Here is a 20,835-nt window from a genome sequence, read left to right on the forward strand (position 1 = left end):
CCCTAGCAGTCAGAAACAGGCAAATTGATCATGGGGAACAAGGACATGGCAGACCAATTGAATAACTACTTTGGTTCTGTCTTCACTAAGGAAGACATAAATAATCTGCCGGAAATAGCAAGGGACCAGGATTAAATGAGATGGAGGAACTGAGTGAAATCCAGGTTAGCCGGGAAGTGGTGTTAGGTAAATTGAATGGATTAAAGGCTGATAAATCCCCAGGGCCAGATAGGTTGCATTCCAGAGTACTTAAGGAAGTAGCCGCAGAAATAGTGGATGCATTACTGATAATTTTTCAAAACTCTTTAGATTCTGGAGTAGTTCCTGAGGACTGGAGGGTAGCTAATGTAACCCCACTTTTTAAAAAGGAAGGGAGAGAGAAAACGGGGAAATTACAGACCAGTTAGTCTAACATCGATGGTGGTGAGAATTCTTGAGTCAGTTATTAAAGATGGGATAGCAGCACATTTGGGAAGTGGTGAATTTATTGGACAAAGTGAGCATGGATTTATGAAAGGTAAATCATGTCTGACGAATCTTATAGAATTTTTTGAGGATGTAACTAGTAGAGTGGATGAGGGAGAACCAGTGGATGTGTTATATCTGGACTTTCAGAAGGCTTTCGACAAGGTCCCACAAAAGAGATTAGTATGCAAACTTAAAGCACACAGTATTGGGGGTTCAGTATTGATGTGGATAGAGAACTGGCTGGCAGACAGGAAGCAAAGAGTAGGAGTAAACGGGTCCATTTTCAGAATGGCAGGCAGTGACTAGTGGGGTACCGCAAGGCTCAGTGCTGGGACCCCAGCTATTTACAATATATATTAATGATCTGGATGAGGGAATTGAATGCAACATCTCCAAGTTTGCGGATGACACGAAGCTGGGGGGCAGTGTTAGCTGTGAGGAGGATGCTAGGAGGCTGCATGGTGACTTGGATAAGTTGGATGAGTGGGCAAATGCATGGCAGATGCAGTATAATGTGGATAAATGTGAGGTTATCCACTTTGGTGGCAATAACAGGGAAGTAGACTATTATCTGAATGGTGGCCAATTAGGAAAAGGGGAGATGCAATGAGACCTGGGTGTCATGGTACACCAGTCATTGAAGGTAGGCATGCAGGTGCAGCAGGCAGTGAAGAAAGCAAATGGTATGTTAGCATTCATAGCAAAAGGATTTGAGTATAACAGCAGGGAGGTTCTACTGCAGTTGTACAGGGTCTTGGTGAGACCACACCTGGAGTATTGCGTACAGATTTGGTCTCCTAATCTGAGGAAAGACATTCTTGCCATAGAGGGAGTACAGAGAAGGTTCACCAGACTCATTCCTGGGATGGCAGGCCTTTCATATGAAGAAAGACTGGATAGACTCGGCTTGTACACGCTAGAATTTAGAAGATTGAGGGGGGATCTTATAGAAACTTACAAAATTCTTAAGGGGTTGGACAGGCTAGATGCAGAAAGATTATTCCCGATGTTGGGGATATCCAGAACTAGGGGTCACAGTTTGAGGATAAGAGGGAAGTCTTTTAGGACCGAGATGAGAAAATCATTTTTCACACAGAGAGTGGTAAATCTGTGGAATTCTCTGCCACAGAAGGTAGTTGAGGCCAGTTCATTGGGTATATTTAAGAGGGAGTTAGATGTAGCCCTTGTGGCTAAAGGGATCAGGGGGTATGGAGAGAAGGCAGGGATGGGATACTGAGTTGGATGAACAGCCATGATCATATTGAATGGCGGTGCAGGCTCGAAGGGCCGAATGGCCTACTCCTGCACCTATTTTCTATGTTTCTATGTTTCTTTCACCCCCATCATCTTTTGTACCGTTCATTCCTCTCCTCCTCTGCTCCAACCCCAGCCAAAGCTGCCCTTGTATTTGCTTATATCCTGTTACATCCCCACACACTTTCCAGTTCTGATAACTAACTGAAACGTTAGTAGACAAAAATGCTGGAGTAACTCAGCGTCTATGGAGAGAAGGAATAGGTAACGTTTCTGGTCGATACCCTTCGCTGAGTTTCTCCAGCATTTTTGTCTACCTTTGATTTTTCCAGTATCTACAGTTCTTTCTTATACTGACACGTTAGCTCTGTTTCTCTCTCTCCACAGCCGGTGCCACATCTACTGAGTATTTCCAGCATTTCCACTTTTTATTTCAATTTTTCAGCATACAGTTTTTAATTTTGCTTGGAGACACAAAGAACTGCAGATGCTGCAATCTTGAGCAAAACACACAGCATTGAAGGAACTCAGCAGGTCAGGTCAGTATCATGTGTGGAGTGACTGAATAGGCAACATTTTGGATCGGGACCTTTCTTCAGACCGATTCAAGAAGGGTCCCAACCCAAAATGTCATCTGTCCATTCCTTCCACAGATGCTGCCTGAACTGCTGAGTTCCCCCAACACATTGCGTTTGCTTTTGATTTTGCTTACTTTTTATAAATGGTTCAATTATGAAGAAATCAAACTTCATGTAATTTTAGTAATGTAGAAATCCATGTGACCGTAGACAAAAATGCTGCAGAAACTCAGCGGGTGAGGCAGCATCTGTGGGGCGAAGGAATAGGTGACTTTTCAGGTCGAGACCCTTCTTCAGACCCGAAACGTCACCTATTCCTTCCCTCCATAGATGCTGCCTCACCCGCTGAGTTTCTCCAGCATTTTTGTCTACAATTTTTCCAGCATCTGCTTATTAAACATAAGTGACAATGGTACATGCAAGCCAGTTGCAGGTCACTTTTGGCAATTTGAACCTTTAGTTCAGTGTGCAGTTCACTCAGTAGTAAAGAAGATGAAACTGCCCAAAACTAAGTGTGCATCATAGGCTAAAGAAATGTTAAAGTTGTGTTTGGCGTAGTTGAATGCGTAGGGCTTTGGGTTCCTTATTGTTGAAAATATGTGGAAAGAATGCAAAGTTTTTGAAAGATTCCCTCAAAACTGATAGCTGGATCATTTTAGGTTTATTTGTAATAATTGGCAACATCATTGACAAATTGGTAACAACTTAAACTTAAACAACATCAAATCAATATTTCACCAACTTGGGAATAACAGCATCGTTCTCCACAGGGCACCATCCGTATATTTCACACGTGTTTACGCCTTTATTGCATTTTCCAGTTAAAACGCCTGAAACAAAATCAAAAACTCAAAATTAGTTACATTTGCGATCGAAAATTAACAGATTTATTTCTCATGAGTCAAACGGTGCTTGGTTCAGACAGCAACCCAGAATCACCACCTGCACTCTCCGCACACCAATACCATCCTTGTAAAAATATATGGGTCCATTGTCTGGGCATCCCAGTACTGACATCAGACACAAAGGCTTCACAAGAGAATGCCCACAGAACACCACCAGTGGTGCAACAGTAGAGTTGCTGCCTTACAGCGCCTGGATGGAGTTTGTATATTCTTCCTGTGACCGTGTGGGTTTTCGCCGGGTGCTCCGATTTCCTCCCAAATTCCAAAGACATACACGTTTCTAGGCTAATTGGCTTCTGTAAATTGTCCCAAGTGTGTAGTATAGAACTATTATACAGGTGATCACTGGTCGACATGGACTTGGTGTGCTGAAGGACCTGTTACCACGCTGTATCTCTAACACTAAAATGTGCTGACCACACATTTTTTTGGCTTTGTAATCTTCTTGTAATCGTTGTCATCTTTTTGGCTTTGCAAATGTCTCTGGCCTACGGACACATTTTAAAACTAAAAATATTGTTTTAAACGTAGAAACAAGGAACAAAAGACGATTAATTTTCATATTTATTTCATAATTTAAAGCAATATTAGAGACAAAGTGCTGGAATATCCAGTGGGTCAGGCAGCATCTGTGGAGAACATGCGTAAATGACATTTTAAGTCAGGAGCCTTCTGATGAAAGGTCTTGACCTGAAACATCATATATCCATGTTTTCCAGATTTGCTGCCAGGCCCGGAGTTACTCCAGCACTTTGTGTCTAACATTTTAGAATATAAATTATGAAAATTTTATTTAAATAGTTTTAAAAACTTTCAATTTGACTTTTCTTCCTCACCGGCAATCTGGGATTCCCCATTCATATAACTGGGTAGGTCTGTCTTGCGCAAGATTACGGATACATAGCTCATTGTACTGTCGGGAATTCCCAGCACAATATAACTGCATCACAACAAAGCCAAGTGTTGGATACAAGGTCGTAACCAACTCAGCTCTCCACAAAACCAAACACCTCCCTTCCCCCAACTGCCCTCACCACCTGTCTTCAATCTATCAGCAACTGGATGTCACTCAACCTTCTAAAACTCAATGGAAATAAAACAGAAATCATGCTAATTGGCTCAAAGTCCACACTCTCCAAAACCCACCCGTTCACTATTTCAGTTGATGGTTCACCCATACCCACCTCCTCCATGTCAAAAGTCTAGGCGTCATTCTGGACAGTACACTTTCCTTTGGCCCCCACATCAGCAATATCACACGCTCTGCATACTTTCATCCCCGCAACATCTCCAGACTCCGCCCCTCCCTCTCCAAAGACAATACAAAAGTCCTCATCCACGCTCTGGTCAAATCCCGCATCGATTACTGCAACGCCCTCCTCACTTGCACCTCCAATAAACTTCTTCATCACCTCCAATGCCTTCAGAACTCTGCAGCCCGGATCATCACCCGCACCAGATCATTGGACCACATCACACCCATCCTCACTCAGCTCCACTGGTTCCCTGTGCACCACCGGATTAACTACAAGATTTTACTGCTGACCTTCAAAGCCCTACACCACCTTGCTCCCCAATACCTCTCTGACCTGCTGCTACCATACACTCCTTCCCGGTCACTTCGTTCCTCCTCAGCTGCAATTTTAACTGTCCCCACATTTAGACTCAGCACCATGGGTGCCAGAGCCTTCAGCTGCTCTGCCCCACGTCTCTGGAACACTCTCCCACCTCCCATCCGTCACCTGGACACTATCGATCAATTCAAATCACAACTCAAAACACACCTGTTTAGATTAGCATACCCGACATAACTTCCACCATGTTCACCCTGATTTTAATGACTTAAAATGTTTTGTGTATTTTTTTTTGTTTTGTTTTTTGTTTTTAATCAACTTGATTTTAATATTGATAAATGCATTGTGATTTTCTGTCCTGTAAGGTGTCCTTGGATGTGCAGAAAGGCGCCAGCAATTAAAATGCATTATTATTATTATTATTATTTTCAGCTCATTCCAGGCCTTCAGTGCACAGGCACAAGTCCGGGTTATACACAAAAGATCAGCTGAAGGGGTAAGGGCCAGATTGAAGCAGAATGGCCTCCATCAGAACCACTGGCTGCAACCAGCCTAATTTGACGCTTTATACAGTGCCCTCCATAACGTTTTGGACAAAGACCCATCATTTATTTATTTGCCTCTGTACTCCATAATTTGAGCTTTGTATTAGAAGATAAATCACATGTGGTTAAAGTGCACATTGTGATTTTTTCTATTTCAAATCTCAAATTGTGGAATACAGAGGCAAATAAATAAATGATGGGTCTTTGTCGCAAACATTATGGAGGGCACTATGTTTTTGGTAAGTAATGAAAATACAATATTAAAAAGGCACATTTAATTAACTTTGTACATCCCATTTGATTTTAAATCTTCAGTTATTCCAACTCAGTTATTTCCAAATCTCAGCCATAAGAATGAACCTTATGTTTTGATGATGAAATTTTGTAATGTTAGGTAAAATGAAAACATTCTGAAAAACTTGACCAGCAAACCCCATGCACTAGCGTTATCCTACACACGAGGGACAATTTATAGCTTTACCGAAGCCAATTAACCTACAAACCACATCTTTGGCTTGTGGGGGGAAACCAGAGCACCGGGGAAAAACCACGTGGTCATGGAGAAAACGTACAAACACGGCACAAACATTACCCGATTGAATGTCGGGATTTAACCCGGGTGTTGCAAGGCAGCAACTCTACTGAAAGGTAATGCTGCAAAAAAAGTCTAATTTTAGTTTGAATTGTTTACTCCGTAAGGAATGGAATACTTTATCACATGTGACAAGGCATCTGAGCTATAGGGAGAGGTTGAGGAGGCTGAGAGAGGAAGAAGGGTGATCTTATTGGGGTGTATAAAATCATGAGAAGAATAGATCGGGTAGATGCACAGAGTCTCTTGCCAAGTGTAGGTGGATTGAGAACCAGAGGACATAGATTTAGGGTGAAGGGGAAAAGATTTAATAGGAATCTGAGGGATATGTTTTTCATACAAAGGGTGGTGGGTGTACGGAACAAGCTGCCAGAGGAGGTAGTTTAGGCAGGGACTATCCCAACAGTTAAGAAACAGAGAGGTACATGGATAGGACAGGTATGGAGGGATATGGACCAAATGTTAGCAGGTGGGACTAGTGTAGCTGGGACATGTTGGCTGGAGTTGGGCCGAAGGGCCTGTTTCCACACTGTATCACTATCACTCTATTCCTATATTGTCAAGCAATGAAAATGGGATTTGCAATTAATTTCCTGGTTAGAAATTTTGATCTTGTGTTAAATCAACCAGGGATCCCCACATATTAAGCAAAGAGCCCTTGTGATTTAAATTACAAAATGTGATGAGAGATTGACATTAAATTTTCATGATCTTTAATGAAATAAACTTTTGACTGGAAAAACAAATGGACGGGTTTTTTTTTTTAATTTTTCAATCATCCTGTTAGACTGATGTTCCCATAAACTTCTTCCTTAAACATATTCTGAATCTGTGGTTAGCAGGGAAGCAACATTGTTCACTGCTTAGCATTGAAGAAAGCTGCTGTATAGATCTTGTGATTTTTTTTAACGTGAATTTCATCTGTCCAGACATTAATTTTTACCAAGTGAAATCCAAAACTATCTATGACAACAATCAACATCAACAATATAATTTTACCAAATTGGACTGGGCATATACAAATACACTACTAAACCTGAATAAAGAAAAATAATATGATCTAACAATTAACATCTAGACAGGACTTTATTCATAAAACAAGTTGTTTCATGGTACGAAGCTACCATAGACAACAAAAATTATACTGAGATGAACATATCCCAATTCATGTCAGTATACTATCCCCAATACCGGGGATAATATGCTAACATGAATTGGGATATGTTTGTAGACAGAGAATTGGTCATTTTTGGATTGGGAGGCAGTGACTTGTGGGTGTTGCAGACATTGGCTCTTGGGACCCAGCTGTTCACGATCTATACCAATGGTTTGGATAAGGAACTCAAGTACAGCACAGGGCGGCACAGTGGTGCAGCGGTACAGTTGCTGCCTTGAAGCAAATGAAGCGCAAGAAGACCCGGGTTCGATCCCGACCTACGGGTGCTGTCTGTACAGAGTTTGTACGTTCTACCCCCGTGACCTGCGTGGGTTTTCTCCGAAATCTTCGGTTTGCTCCCATACTCCAAAGAAGTACAGGTTTGTAGGTTAATTGGCTTGGTATAAATGTAAATTGTCTCTAGTGGGTGTAGGATAGTGTTAATATGCGCGGATCGCTGGTTGGCACGGACCCGGTGGGCCAAAGGTCCTGTTTCTGCACTGTACCTCTTAACTAAACTAAACTACAGTACATCCAGGTTTTCTGTTGACAATGTAGAGAAGAATTCAGAAGCTTCTCCTAGAAGATTTTCAGGTTAACCAAATGTGCAAAACCATGACAGGTAGACTTTACTGTGATTTGTTGAAGAAAATCACATTCTCTTCAATTGCATTCAATTGCATTCTTCATTCATTTGTTGAAGAAGTGTTTTTTTTTAATGGCAAGCGATTGAAGGTGTAGAAAGGGACCTAGGATTCATTCATAAATCATTGAAAGGAATTGCTTTATTTGTCAACAAAAATATGCCAGTCTGCACGATTAATAAACATATGTGCCACATGGCCGAAAAACAAAATAATGATATGCAATTTTTTAGAGGTGCTGGTATGTTGTACCACTGTGAACCATCACTAAAAAGCAACGTTGAAAGACTTTGTATCAATTGCACCATTGACCTTAATTGCAAGAGCATTGGAGTATAAAAGTAGAAATGTCTTGCTCACATTATATGGGCTCTTGTGAGTGCATCTGGAATATTATGTTCAGATCTGGTCTATTTTTTCTATTAAAAATATACCTGTGATAAAGGGAGTGTTAAGAAGGTTCATTATATCAGTTCCTGTTGTATTGGGCTTGTCTTAAGATAAGAGATCAAACATAGAGCCTTTGCACTTAGGAGAAATTACAATGAAAGACAATGATTTGAAACAGGGCTTGAGATGGTAGAAGCAGCTACAATTCGGTCCCCACCCCACCCCCACCTTCAGTGGGTCCCCTCAAACTAGGATCTTAATTTCAAAATAAGGAGTGAGCCACAGAAGAGTCAGAAGAATTATTTTTCATCCAGTGAGTGGTAATCTTTCACATGCTCTACTTGAGATCGATGGAAAAAGGAATCAATAACTTATAAGATCATCAGGCATAGGAGCAGAATTAGGCCATTTGGGCCATCAGGTTTGTTCCATCATTCGATCATGGCTGCTCTATCTTTTCCTTTCAACCCCATTCTCCTGCCTCCTCTCTGTAACTTTTGACACTCAATTTCCACTTTAAAAATTCCAAAGACTTGACTTCCACAGCAGTCTGTGGCAAAGAATTCCACAGATTTACCACCCTCTGACTAAAGACATTCCTCCTCATCTCCATTCTAAACATGTGTCCTAATATTTTGAGGCTGTGACCTCTGGTCTTAGACTCTCCCATGACTGAAAACACATTCTCCACAGCCACTATCTAGGCCTATCATAATTTGATAGGTTTCAATGAGATCCTCCCCTTCATCCTTCTAAACTCCAGTAAGTACAAGCCCAGAGCCATCAAACACTCCTCATACTTTAACCCAATCATCCCCAGGATCATTCTCATAAATCTCCGCTGGACCTCTAATACCAGCGCAGCCTTTTCTCAGATTGGGGACCAATATTGCTCACAATATTCCAAATGTGCCTTATAAACCCTCAGCGTTATATCCTTGCTTTTATATTCTGGTCCTCTTGAAATTAATGCCAACTTTGCATTTGCTTTCCTACCAAGCTTGTTTCCCAAAAATTGGGGAATCCAATGTTCATACCGTGAGCTCATACCCAAGTGGAATACGAGGTGCTGTTCCTACAATTAGGTATCCCTCCAGGAGGAAGATAAGTGAACCAGATATGATTTTTATTTCCAAAGTTGAAAATTATTTGGGATTGTCCTTATTCTGCCCACCTGTGCCACTTTGTGTTTCCCCTTCATCCTCCTAATTACTTTTTTATTTTTAAGTACCTTTCAGGTATCTTATGTACCTGCATTTTGACCAACATTTCACTCTTCATTACTCCTTCAGTAACATACCATTGCTCTGTGAATCATGATATCCAGCTGTACAATCACTGTCTGATTTGCATCTAGATGATTGACTTGGTAACTGGAAGATTAAAATGTAGGAAAGTTGTCAATATTTTTTTAATTAATGTAATAAATGGTATTCTGACAGAGCATATACTTTTACAGCATTTACATATCGATTCAGAGCATATTTAAGAAATTGCAATTACACTGTTGGGTTCAATCTGCAGATTAGGATCAAAATGATGTTTTAACATATACAGTATTGTGAATATTGTAAATATAAAACTGAATTTATACACAGATATTTACATAAGAGTCTTGTTTTTTTTAAATTCGGTTTACCAAAGCACAAGTTCACAACTCAGACCCAGCAGAAATTCTATGCAATATTGACAGTTTGCTGTTATTACTTTGACACCAAAAAACTGCATATATAAAAATCTAAAGCAAAAGCAAAACTTATTGAAAGCATTCAGCATGTTCAGCCACAACATTCACCTATGATGGTAAATATCCAAGATTTACCGAAATTCCACAGGTCAATGGGAAGAATGGGAAGAATGGGAAGAATCTTCCTTAGTTGGAGTTGCCAGTGCTCATTGCTTCCAGCATTCAGCAACAAGTGTGCAGGTAGAGACGTACTTGGATGCACACTTGAACCATGCACAATTCCATGTGAATTTCACTGAGGGAATCCAGTCTTGAATTGTGAGGGACTCTAATTCAGTCCGACCTAACTTGGGATCAGAGAGCAGATGGATTTTGAAAGGAATTCCAGAGTTGTGAATTCACGAGAAGTAAAGAAGAGGAGAAAGTAATTTGCTTTTAGTTATTTAACTGTTAAATGTGTTGAATTATTTCCGACATGTCCTTGATTAAAGATATAATTTCATAACAAATGTTTAATAGATTTTTAAATTATTCCGTTTTGATGTATTCAAAGTATCTTAGTGTTTGAGATTTAAAAACTGTAAAAAATACTTGATACCCTGAAGGAAAAAAAACTCCATCACAGTCTTTGCCTTCTGTCAAAGCCTGAAAGATAGATTTTAAGGGTGGGGTCACGACTTAGGTTGGGGCTGCTCTCCCAGATCTCACTGGTGGACATGGCTGTGGGACAGCCATAGAGATCGGCCCTCAGTGTAAGACTGGGATAAGTGAAAAGAACACAAATGAGATATGGCCCAATATTGATTTAAACATAGGAAAGTGTGAGCAGGAGATTCACCCCCACAAGCCTAGCTCACCATTCAATATGATCATGACAGTTCTGTTCAAACCCTCATCTTCTCTTCTGTGCCTTTTTGCCCAAAACTTAAATTCCCCAATCTTTAAAAAATAGGAGCTGTGGGCGGCATGGCACAACGGTAGAGTTGCTGCCTTTGTAGAATCTTAATATCCTAATCATAATACGCCCTCTCATTTGTACTTGTATCATTGACAACCCTGGATACCTTACTCCCTTCTGCCTCTTTATCATGTTCATTAATAAACTGTAAATAATTGAGGGACAACTGACATTCAGCCTGAAAAATACTAATTTATTCAAATTTATTTTCTTGAGTAAATACATTTAAGTAACCAAATCTAATATGTTAAAATCAATTTACATAGCAATCTAATATGTTTAAAGTGGCCGTAAAATATCAAGACATTTCTGTATTTGGAACTAAACTGCATACATGGAGGATTCTGAAACGACTCGGTTTCTCGTTCCAAAGAATTTAAATATTGCCGAACCTGCAGAGCGTTTCCAACATTTACTGTTGTTATAAGTAAAATATTAAGATGGTTTGACAGGGTTGTTGGCAAGAATTGTTTTTCATCTGGCCAGAGAGTCACAACTAAATCGCATCAGAGCTTAGATTGATTCTCTTTTGTAAACCTGTGTAGGATATGGATGTTACAGTGAGGCCAGCATTTAGTGACCACGGACTACATTTGAAGAGGTGATGGCAGGATCATATTACAGTAAATTGCTGATGTTCACATGGTATAGAAGCTCCCAGTTGAAATGGATATTTGGGACTATCCCAGAGAGCTTTGAGTGCTCATTTGTTGCATGTTGTCAAAATTAATTTTTTTTTTAAACTTAGAGATAAATTGAAAACGTAAGGAAGTGATCAACCTTAATCTATTGAATGCTAGATCAGCTGAGAGCATGCAATAATTCATTTTCATGTTTCTTACGGCAAACATAAATTATAGTGTTGAAAGATTGCTACTGTATATTATTATACAATGTAAATTATTATACAAAGAGGGATAGGGATGTTATTGGGTGTGAATGTTTGTCAAATATTCAAAGCATTGTTTCTTTGTTTGTCAATGTCTGCCAAGACAAATAGACCAGTGCTCATAGAGCCTCTGAGTATGTAGATAAAACGATGGCAGCACAGCAATACTGACAACCCGCAGAGCACCGATGAGATCAGTGTTGCATGACCACATTATGAAAAGAGCTGATCACCTTGGGGAAAAGTCTAAAATTGGTAAACTAATACATTATAATATTAGCTTCTGAGCACATACGAGATTCATAAACCATTGGTGCATGCCAAGATTGGCTTTTTGTTTAGACTATGTATACTTCCATGAGGTAAAGTTCCACATCAGCAAAAGGGACTGCAACAAATTGGGGAAATCTGGTGGTATAGTTGGGAAATAGGAGACAGAGTGTAGGTGGGATGTAACAAATGGTTTTCTCCAGGAATCAGTCTGAGTTTCCCCGTACACCTGAAAGGACTAGACAAATAAATAGTTTAAGAAGGAACTGCAGATGCTGGAAAATCGAAGGTAGACAAAAATGCTGGAGAAACACAGCGGGTGAGGCAGCATCTATGGAGCGAAGGAATAGCCAACGTTTCGGGTCGACACCCTTCTTCAGACTGATGTGAGGGTGGGGGGGGGGGGGAAGAAAAAAGGAAGATGCGGAGCCAGTGGCCTGAGGGAGAGCTGAGAAGGGGAGGAGAAAGCAGGGACTACCTGAAATTAGAGGTCAATGTTCATACCGCTAGGGTGTTTAAACTGCCCAAGCGAAATATGAGGTGTTGCTCCTCCAATTTACGGTGGTCCTCACTTTGGCCATGGAGGAGACCCAGGACAAAAAGGTCGAATCCGGTAAATAAATAAATAGGATATTTTAAATTAATTTGCAAAGGCACAAGATAGGAGCCATAGGAAGTAGTGTCGATGGGAACAGAAAGTTACAAAGGGACATGGACTAGATGAGAGGATAAAACTATGACAGGTGGCATTCAATTTGGAGAAGTCTACTTTAGATCCAAGAAAGACAAAATTGAGATATTTTCTTAATGGTAAGTAGTGAGGAGATAGAGATGAAAAAATTGTTCCATGTATAATGATGTCACATTAAAACTCTGTGTGTGTGTGTGTGTGTGTGTGTAGGTGTGTGTGTGATTTCGCCTTTGATTCGCATCTCCTCGAAAACGTGACGCCGAAACGGTGAGAGATTTACACATTCCGGTAGAGATTTACCTCATGATTTCAAAAATCGCATCATCTGTAATGGGTCCCCCTTAGTCTAGTACTTGTTAAAACGTGTGTGTGCGTGCGTGCGTGCGTGCGTGCGTGCGTGTTTTCGCCTTTGATTCACATCACGTCGAAAACCTGACTCCAAACATTTTACATATTCCGGTAGAGATTTACCTTATGATTTCAAAAATCCACTTCTCTGTAAATTTGGTTAATTATTTCCCAAGTTTTTTACTAAAATTGTTCATCAATCTGACTTTTTTTTCAAATCTAACTGCTGGCCAGCTGATGATGTCACAATGCCTTTGCTCATGGCCCACCTGACACATGCCCCAGTCCCCTGCCCCCCCCCCCGGCTCTGGATTAAAGCAGCTGCTATCAACACGCAGGCGCACTGTTTACCACAAGTTATGTTACCACCCCCCCCACCCCCCGTTCTTCAAAAGGCGCAGAAAGGACCAGCAAGTTCTGCAGATCCCGAGGTCACCGGAGGTCACCGGAGGTCTCCGGCGGTCACCTGTTTTCACGAGCTTTCCAGCTTGTTTTTGAAGAAAATGAAGTCACAGAAAATGAAGTCACGCCCCTCCCCCACCCCCCTCTCTCCCGCTGCTACCCGCTCTTGGTTTCCAGATAGTCAGGCCACCTCTCTCCCCATCCCCTCTCTCCCTCCTCCTCTCTCCCCCATCCTCGCCCCTCCTCCCCCCCCCCCGCAAGGGGAAGGGACCCAATGGGTCAAGTAACAATTAAAAGCTAATGCACAGGCTCAAACTACAACCTAAACGATTAATGAAACATTGGGATTATCTGAATAGGATTAAAATTCAACAATAAATGGGGCTTCAACTGAACGGAACCTTCGTTAGAATGGCACAACACCACAGGATATGTATCTTGGCTTTGGAAAGAATATGGCATAGAGTCCTTAGAATTATGTGAGGGTTTTAAAGGTTAAAATAAGGGAATTAACTCACTATGCAAGCTACTGTAACTGAATTGTCTTAAATGATAGAGAGATTCAATAGTGTTGGCAAATTATTGCCTCATCTGTCAAATGAAATTTGTAAAATTAGATTTATGAATTTTTGTTAATTGGAGTAAAGGTGTGTGAAGACATGAGGTGTATATCATTGAAGAGAAGAATGACAAACCAGGAGGCTAGAGATTAAAATTTGCCATATGTGCACAAAATGAAAGCTCTAAATCAAATATTAAATTCCTAACTTCAAATGGTCTTTTGAAAACTTGTATATTTATTGTTAATGGTACTTTATTGTGCCTTGATACAATCAAATTCCTTTTTACTATACTTTTTACTATCTTACTATACATAGGCACAATCATAGATTGCAATAGTCCTATCCTCCTGTACTTAAGAATGAATGCGCCTAATGTATACTTATTACTTTCTGTTGATGAAACTAAACTAAATGATTGAGGGACTACAAAGATTAATTAATTTAATGTTGGCAACTTGGTAGTCAAACCTTACACTGTGATAATGGGTTACAATCTATTTGAATTCCAAATGCTGATTGATGCAAATCTACAGTATGTTTAAATAAAAAGATAATCATTCAGCATCCGGTGTAGCTGTTGGATTCTTACCTCAGGACACAAGCCTTGCACCTGATTCCTGGTAACAATGGCATTGGTCATAACAAAAAATGCAGATTCTTCCTGTTAAGAGAAAAAATGGTTGATTAACTGTAATTATGTTTGTAAATGACGTAATTATGTATGTAAACGACAAAAGACCTTTAGCCCATCGAGTCTGTGCCAACAATTGAGATGCAGTTGGACTAATTCTACATTACATTTTATTCCTTCCACATCCCCATCACCTTCCCCAAGACTCGACCACTCATCCACACACTGAGGGTAATTAACAACTCATTGTCCCCATGAGGGAGGATACTGGTGCAGCCACTGGAAACCCATGCAGTTACAGGTAAAATGTGGAAAGTGCATACACAGAAGTCTGGATTGCACCCGAGTCACTGGAACTGCGATGCATCCCATGTTGTATATTTGGATGTTTTAAAATAAAAGTTGTTTTTTGTTTCATTAACATTTTATTACAACAGACTGAAGATACAAATAACTACAACAAAAAATGCTTTAATTTCCCAACGCTTTAGGGCGTGACCAGTGCAGAAACGAGGGGGAAATAGTGAAACTGAACTTTCAATATTACTTCCTACAAGTTCAACGTTAGTGATTCAATGGGTATTGAAATATACTCTCACTGCAACATGAATATGTGTTTCTGTTTACAGTCAAATCAGATTGAGCTCAGAGACTTTTTAGAGAATGTTCAATTTTTATTCCATTAAATAAATGCAATGGAAAATTAGTCAGGTTTTATAACTGAAAAAAAAGTTCTACTAGTTACCTGCCTGAACATAATCCATATCCCCCCCCCATTCCCTCGTTATCCATGTGTCTATCGAAAAGTCTCTTCAATGGCACTATTGTTCTGCCTCCACTACCAGTCCGTTAGCACTGCACATCTCCTATAAACGTTTACCTTCTCACCTTAAATCTATGCCCTTGACATTTATATCCTCGGAATAATGTTCTAACTGTCTACCCTATCTATGCCTCCCATAATTTTATACATTTCTATCGGGACTTCTGCAACTTCTGGCATTCCAGAGAAAACAATCTAAGTCTGTCCAAACTATCTCTGTAGCAAATACCCCCTAATCCAGGCATTATTCTGGTAAACCTCTTCTGTACTCCTTCCAAAGCATCCACATTCTTCCTGTAATGGGGTGACTAAAGCTGCTGCCTAACCAAAGTCCTGTAAATCATGTATTTTTTACTCGTACTCAATGCCCCAACCATTGAAGGCGAGCATTCCAGTACCACTCTATCTTCTTGTAAATGCTGCTTTCAGGAGGTTATGGACTTGGACCCTAAGATCCTTCTGTACATCAATGCTGTTAAGGATCTTGCCATCAATTGTATCTTCTCCCCTTACATTTCACCTCCCAAAGCAACTTCCCACACTCGCTTTGATAAAATTCCATTTGCCATTTCTCCACCTACTTCTGCAGCTGATCTACAACACGCTGTATACTTAGACAGCCTTCCTCACAATCCACAACCCCAGCAGTCATGATGTCATCTGCAGTTATATCCAAGCCATTTATTTATCTTTCTATCCACTATTAAAAGTCTTATCTTGAGTGTGTTTGTGTGTGTGTCTGTGTCTGTGTCGGTGTTTTTTTTTCTACCTTCGTCAAAACGCTATCCGGTAGCGCTTAAATGTTTTCATACTCTGACTCACATTTTTCCCCTCCACGCAGTAATTAGGTTCACTTAAGATTTCATCCAATATTTCACGTTATTGACGATTCAAGTTTAAAAAAAAGGCAAAAATAAGTTCTCACACACAGGTTTTTTCCAGGACTTTCCACTGATGATGTCACAATGCCACTCAGTGGACCAATCACAATGGGCTCTCAAGCTGCTGAGTGCCACAGTGACATCACAATGGAGCGTTGCCAATGGTAACCGCAGCTTCTCACAGACAGCCTTTTTTCCAGGAGCTTCCAGTGATAATCACAATGGGCTCTCAAGCTGCTGAGTACCACATTCCCCACCCCCTCCCAGGTTATTCACACCCCCCGCCCTCTCCCCTCCTGGTTATTCATACCCCCCCACAGGTTATTCACATCCCCCGCATCCTTTATCATTGCCAACAAATTGAAATAACAATACAACACATGCTGGCAAAGAGAAATCAAATACTTCATGAAAAACACTTTTTTTTGGACACAGCACAAACTGTCTGAATTTTCTGATGTGCAGTTTGTTAAAAACATCTGTTCCACAAAGCTGACTGGAAAGATAATAAATAATATATTAATTGTCTCAATGAAATAAATATCCCCTTTATCATCATCAATGGCCATAAACATTTAGAGTAACGGCAACAGTTTTGCCTTTAAGTTGGAGGAGCACCAATCATATTGAATAAACCACAACTGGAAAGCCAGGAAATAAAAAGCTGCACTTTTACAGTAGAGATATACAGCAGTGAAACAGGACCTTTAGCTCCATCAAGTCCACAACAAACTTTAGCCACCCACTTACATTTATCCTTATATTAATTCCATGTATTTATTCTCCCCACAGATTATCACCTCATCAGCTCCCCACGGATTCTATAACTCGCTACACAATTTAGGGGAAATTTACAGTGTCCAATTAACCTACCGACCTGCACATCTTTGGGATGTGGGAGGAAACCAGAACACCCGGAGGAAACCCTCGCACTCACAGGGAGAACATTCGATCTTCACCTGGACCCCACTTAGTCCTGGATGGAACCCGTTGGTCAGTGGCTCTAATAGCTCCGCAATTGTGCCACCTTTTTGAAACTGTTTTTAATCATTTGCGGAGAACAAACTAAAGTGCAACATCAACTTGAAAAACAACATGGAATTTTAAAATCATTATCCAAGGAATTTATACGTCAACATATGTAATATTAGTTATCTGGGGCTTGAGAGGTTCCAAGCCGTTAATATGGTTACGTATGTGTTAAAAACAGTAATATCTTACACAATTTAAAGATAATGTTTCTTGGCCTTTTAGAAAAACAGCCAGTATAAATAGTTGACATTATTTCCTCTGATATCAGGAAAGTTGCAACAATTATTCCTATCAAGTTGCCAACAGCATCTTCTGCATCTTTGCATTCAACTGCTTACGTACATAATCCAGATGTTGACTATTATAATTATGGCAATAACCCCATTGCAATTTGCTTATAAATTTGGAGCATTCCCTCTGCATTTTGCAGCCTGAATGGCCAAATATTGTAGAAATACAGCATGCATTGCTTACATGTGTAAGAGATAGTTACACAATCTGGGTGTCTAGTGCTGTAGGGAGTAGCTCTACCGCTGTGCCACCATGCCGCCCTGTATGATACGGACCGATTCTTAGCTATGAACTATGGTTTTGTTTGTCTAAATTAGCATTATGTTTAAGGTGGGTTCTTTGGCTGTACAGCAAAATACACATTTATTTCTTCTTGCTTCACCTAACAATTGAAGATATTTACATCAAATGGCAGCTTTTTAAAAATAGGTAAAAACTTCAATAAAAAGCATCAAATAAAGATATCTGACAAAATTACTTTAGAGGATACATTAAAAGGAGTAGAGAAGATTTCAACCTCAGAGCCATACTGGGTTTATGGAACAGGAACACACTGACAGTTTTCAAATAGGTTTGGTTCAGTTAGCTAATGGGGGAGACCTGTGTTAAATGGCTCACCCCAATTGCCCCTCTTTAATCAGCATTTTCCTCCATAAATGTGTTTAAAGTTAATGCAGAAATTGCTGTATTTCTTGTTATCTGGATATCTAAGATCATGACAGTTAATCTATTTCACAAGTGTCCAACTAATCAGAAATTATATAATTGGAAAGGACTATTTGAAGCTCAAACTGTAGAAATTAATTGAAATTGTGTGTTAATATCCAGGTTCAAAAGCTTGCTTGCCCCTCCCCAATGTATTCCTCCCCCCTCCCCCCAGCCATTTGAAAACTATACCTGTGGAGGAATAACATAATCAGCTGGATCCCATAGGTGTTCTTCAAGCAGACTGGAATTTGTAAAGGCAATACCTTTCACTTTGGAGGTGACTGAGGCAGTGGGAGAGTCAAATTCTTGGTAGCCTTTCTCCCATACAAGCACCCATCTGGAATATAACAACAACAAATGGAACTGGTCTGGTCATTATGTGATAATATTCTCAGAATAATATTTGCTTAATAATACCAAGAGAAATGCTAAGCTATGTACATATGCATTGCAAAACATTCGAAGGCCAATGAGCCATGTCCACAGTAAAACACTTTTAAACCAACACTGTTGAGACTTTAGTGCTGAATTGACAGATTTTTTGGTCTATTAAATTCAAATTAATATTTAAAAGCACATTTAAATCAGTTTTATTTATGAATTTATAGATAATATAATAAATTCTCGTGAACCAGGTATGTTTTCATGGAGAAACCAGGAACTGCAGATGGTGGTTTACACCGCAGAACATAAAGTGCTGGAGTAACTCAGCAGGTCGGGCAGCATCTCCGGAGAACATGGACATTTCGGTTCAGGACCTTTTTTCAGGCTCATCAATCTGAAGAAAGGACCCAACCCAAAACGTCCATGTCCTCCAGAGATGCTGGCCAATCTGCTGAGTTACTCCAACACTTTATGCCCTTAAATTTTAATGGAGTGTGGGAACCACACAGGGCCGGCCTTAAGCCGATTGGACCAATTGCTCCCAATTGGGCCCCGCGCCTAACGGGGGTCCCGCGCTAGAGTAATCTACTCTCGGCTCGGGTAGAGGGGGCAGAGAGGGGTGGAGGGGGAAAAAAGGGGGAGACGGGGGGGAGGGTGCGAGGCGGAATGGAGAAGGGGGAGGTGGGTCGTTCCATCACGGTCCCGGGGCAGCGCTCCCGCCCCTCCAGTCGCCGTGCTTCACGCACACAGCCCCGGCTCCACCCTTCTCTCTCCCCAGGGAGACGCAATGAACAATACAGGGAGGGCTGGGCCGGGGGTTGGAGCAACGTTTACAAACCTCGGCCTCAGCTCACACCCGTCCGCCCAGACCCCGGCACCCGCTCCTGCCGCCGGCCCTCTCCCTCCCTTCTCTCCTTCCCTCCCTCCTTTCTCTACTTCCCTCCCTCTCTTCTCTCCTTCCTCCCTCTCTTCTCTCCTTCCTCCTTCTCTTCTCTCCTTCCTCCCTCCCTTCTCTCCTTCCCTCCCACACACACACACAACTAAGTTAGGATGAGGTAGAAGCCCAAAGGGTAGGATGGGGCTGAAGCTCAAAATTTAATGCCTGGACTGGTTTTTTGCTAATGGTTATTGGTTTTTCAGGATCTGGTTAATTAAATTACTTTTTTTTTTTCATTTCAGTCACTAAAACAAGTGGTATTGTAACTATGTACTTTCCAGAGGTGATCTACACATTTTGTTTGTTACTTGTAGACTTATATGTATTCAATTTTATATTAAAATGTAGCTTTGATCTGTTTAGTCCATTGTCGCATGCACTTTTTAAGCGCACATTTTGATTACTTTCCATTCTACCATAGAGAGATAAAGTCTATAATAGACTTTATTTATATTTCTATGATTCTACAGACCCTGGCTGGGAACCTGGGGCTCACCAAAATTGTTCCCAATTGGGCTCCGCACCTCCTACGGCCAGCCCTGGAACCACAGCCTTGATGTGATCAAAGTGTGTGCAGGATCTAGGGTCATAGTTTATTAAAAGGCAAGTGGAAAGAGAGGCTCCGATGTGTTAAAGGGAATGTGGGAATCAATGTGAGATCTCTGCACATCTTTCAACACGCAGTGGTCCTAGTTTGGTAACAGAAATGGAGGAATAAGAGCCTAGTGATCCAGATCCTGAGCCATCACGGTCTTTGAATAATTGGTTAGCAGGTTATTTGAATTTTGTCTTGCATCTACTGAGATACAAGGAGAATGCTGTGGCTAATTCTCCTAATTCCTAATTCCTAACTCCTAATTCCAACTGTGCATCTAGGGACATTTTACAATTTTACTCAAGCCAATTAACCTACAAACCTGTACAGTCTTTGGACTGTGGGAGGAAATCGGAGTACTCGGAGAAAACTCACAGGTCATGGGTAGAACGTACAAACTCCGTATAGACAGCACCCGTGGTCAAGATCGAACCCGGGTATCTGGCGTTGAAAGGCAGCAATTCTACCGCTGCGCTACGTTCTGCCCCAAAAGCGTAATAGTTAAGGAATGGTTCCCAAATGGGAATTGGAATGGAGGTTACTGCATTCGATTGTTCTTCATGTACGTCCCAAATAGAGAAGAGTTGCGCCTTTCTTTTTCTTCAGTTCAATTCTTTATCACCCGATCATCTTATTACC

At 40.8% G+C, this 20,835-nt stretch overlaps 1 protein-coding gene across 2 annotated transcripts in view; it reads right to left on the bottom strand.

The window, feature by feature from the left end:
* The window catches only part of p2rx4a (purinergic receptor P2X, ligand-gated ion channel, 4a), a 37,975-nt gene that overhangs the window by 12,457 nt on the left and 4,683 nt on the right, over window positions 1-20,835 (bottom strand). For both annotated transcript variants that reach the window (XM_055655764.1, XM_055655762.1), the window contains exons 2-5: window positions 18,470-18,617; window positions 14,504-14,575; window positions 9,407-9,479; window positions 3,043-3,130 (exon numbers count right to left, since the gene is read on the bottom strand). In XM_055655764.1, the coding sequence (XP_055511739.1) occupies window positions 3,043-3,130; window positions 9,407-9,479; window positions 14,504-14,575; window positions 18,470-18,617 (381 nt within the window). The remainder of the gene's footprint in view (window positions 1-3,042; window positions 3,131-9,406; window positions 9,480-14,503; window positions 14,576-18,469; window positions 18,618-20,835) is intronic.

The sequence above is a fragment of the Leucoraja erinacea genome, chromosome 25, assembly GCF_028641065.1.
Source record: "Leucoraja erinacea ecotype New England chromosome 25, Leri_hhj_1, whole genome shotgun sequence".
Taxonomy (NCBI): Eukaryota; Metazoa; Chordata; class Chondrichthyes; order Rajiformes; family Rajidae; genus Leucoraja; species Leucoraja erinaceus.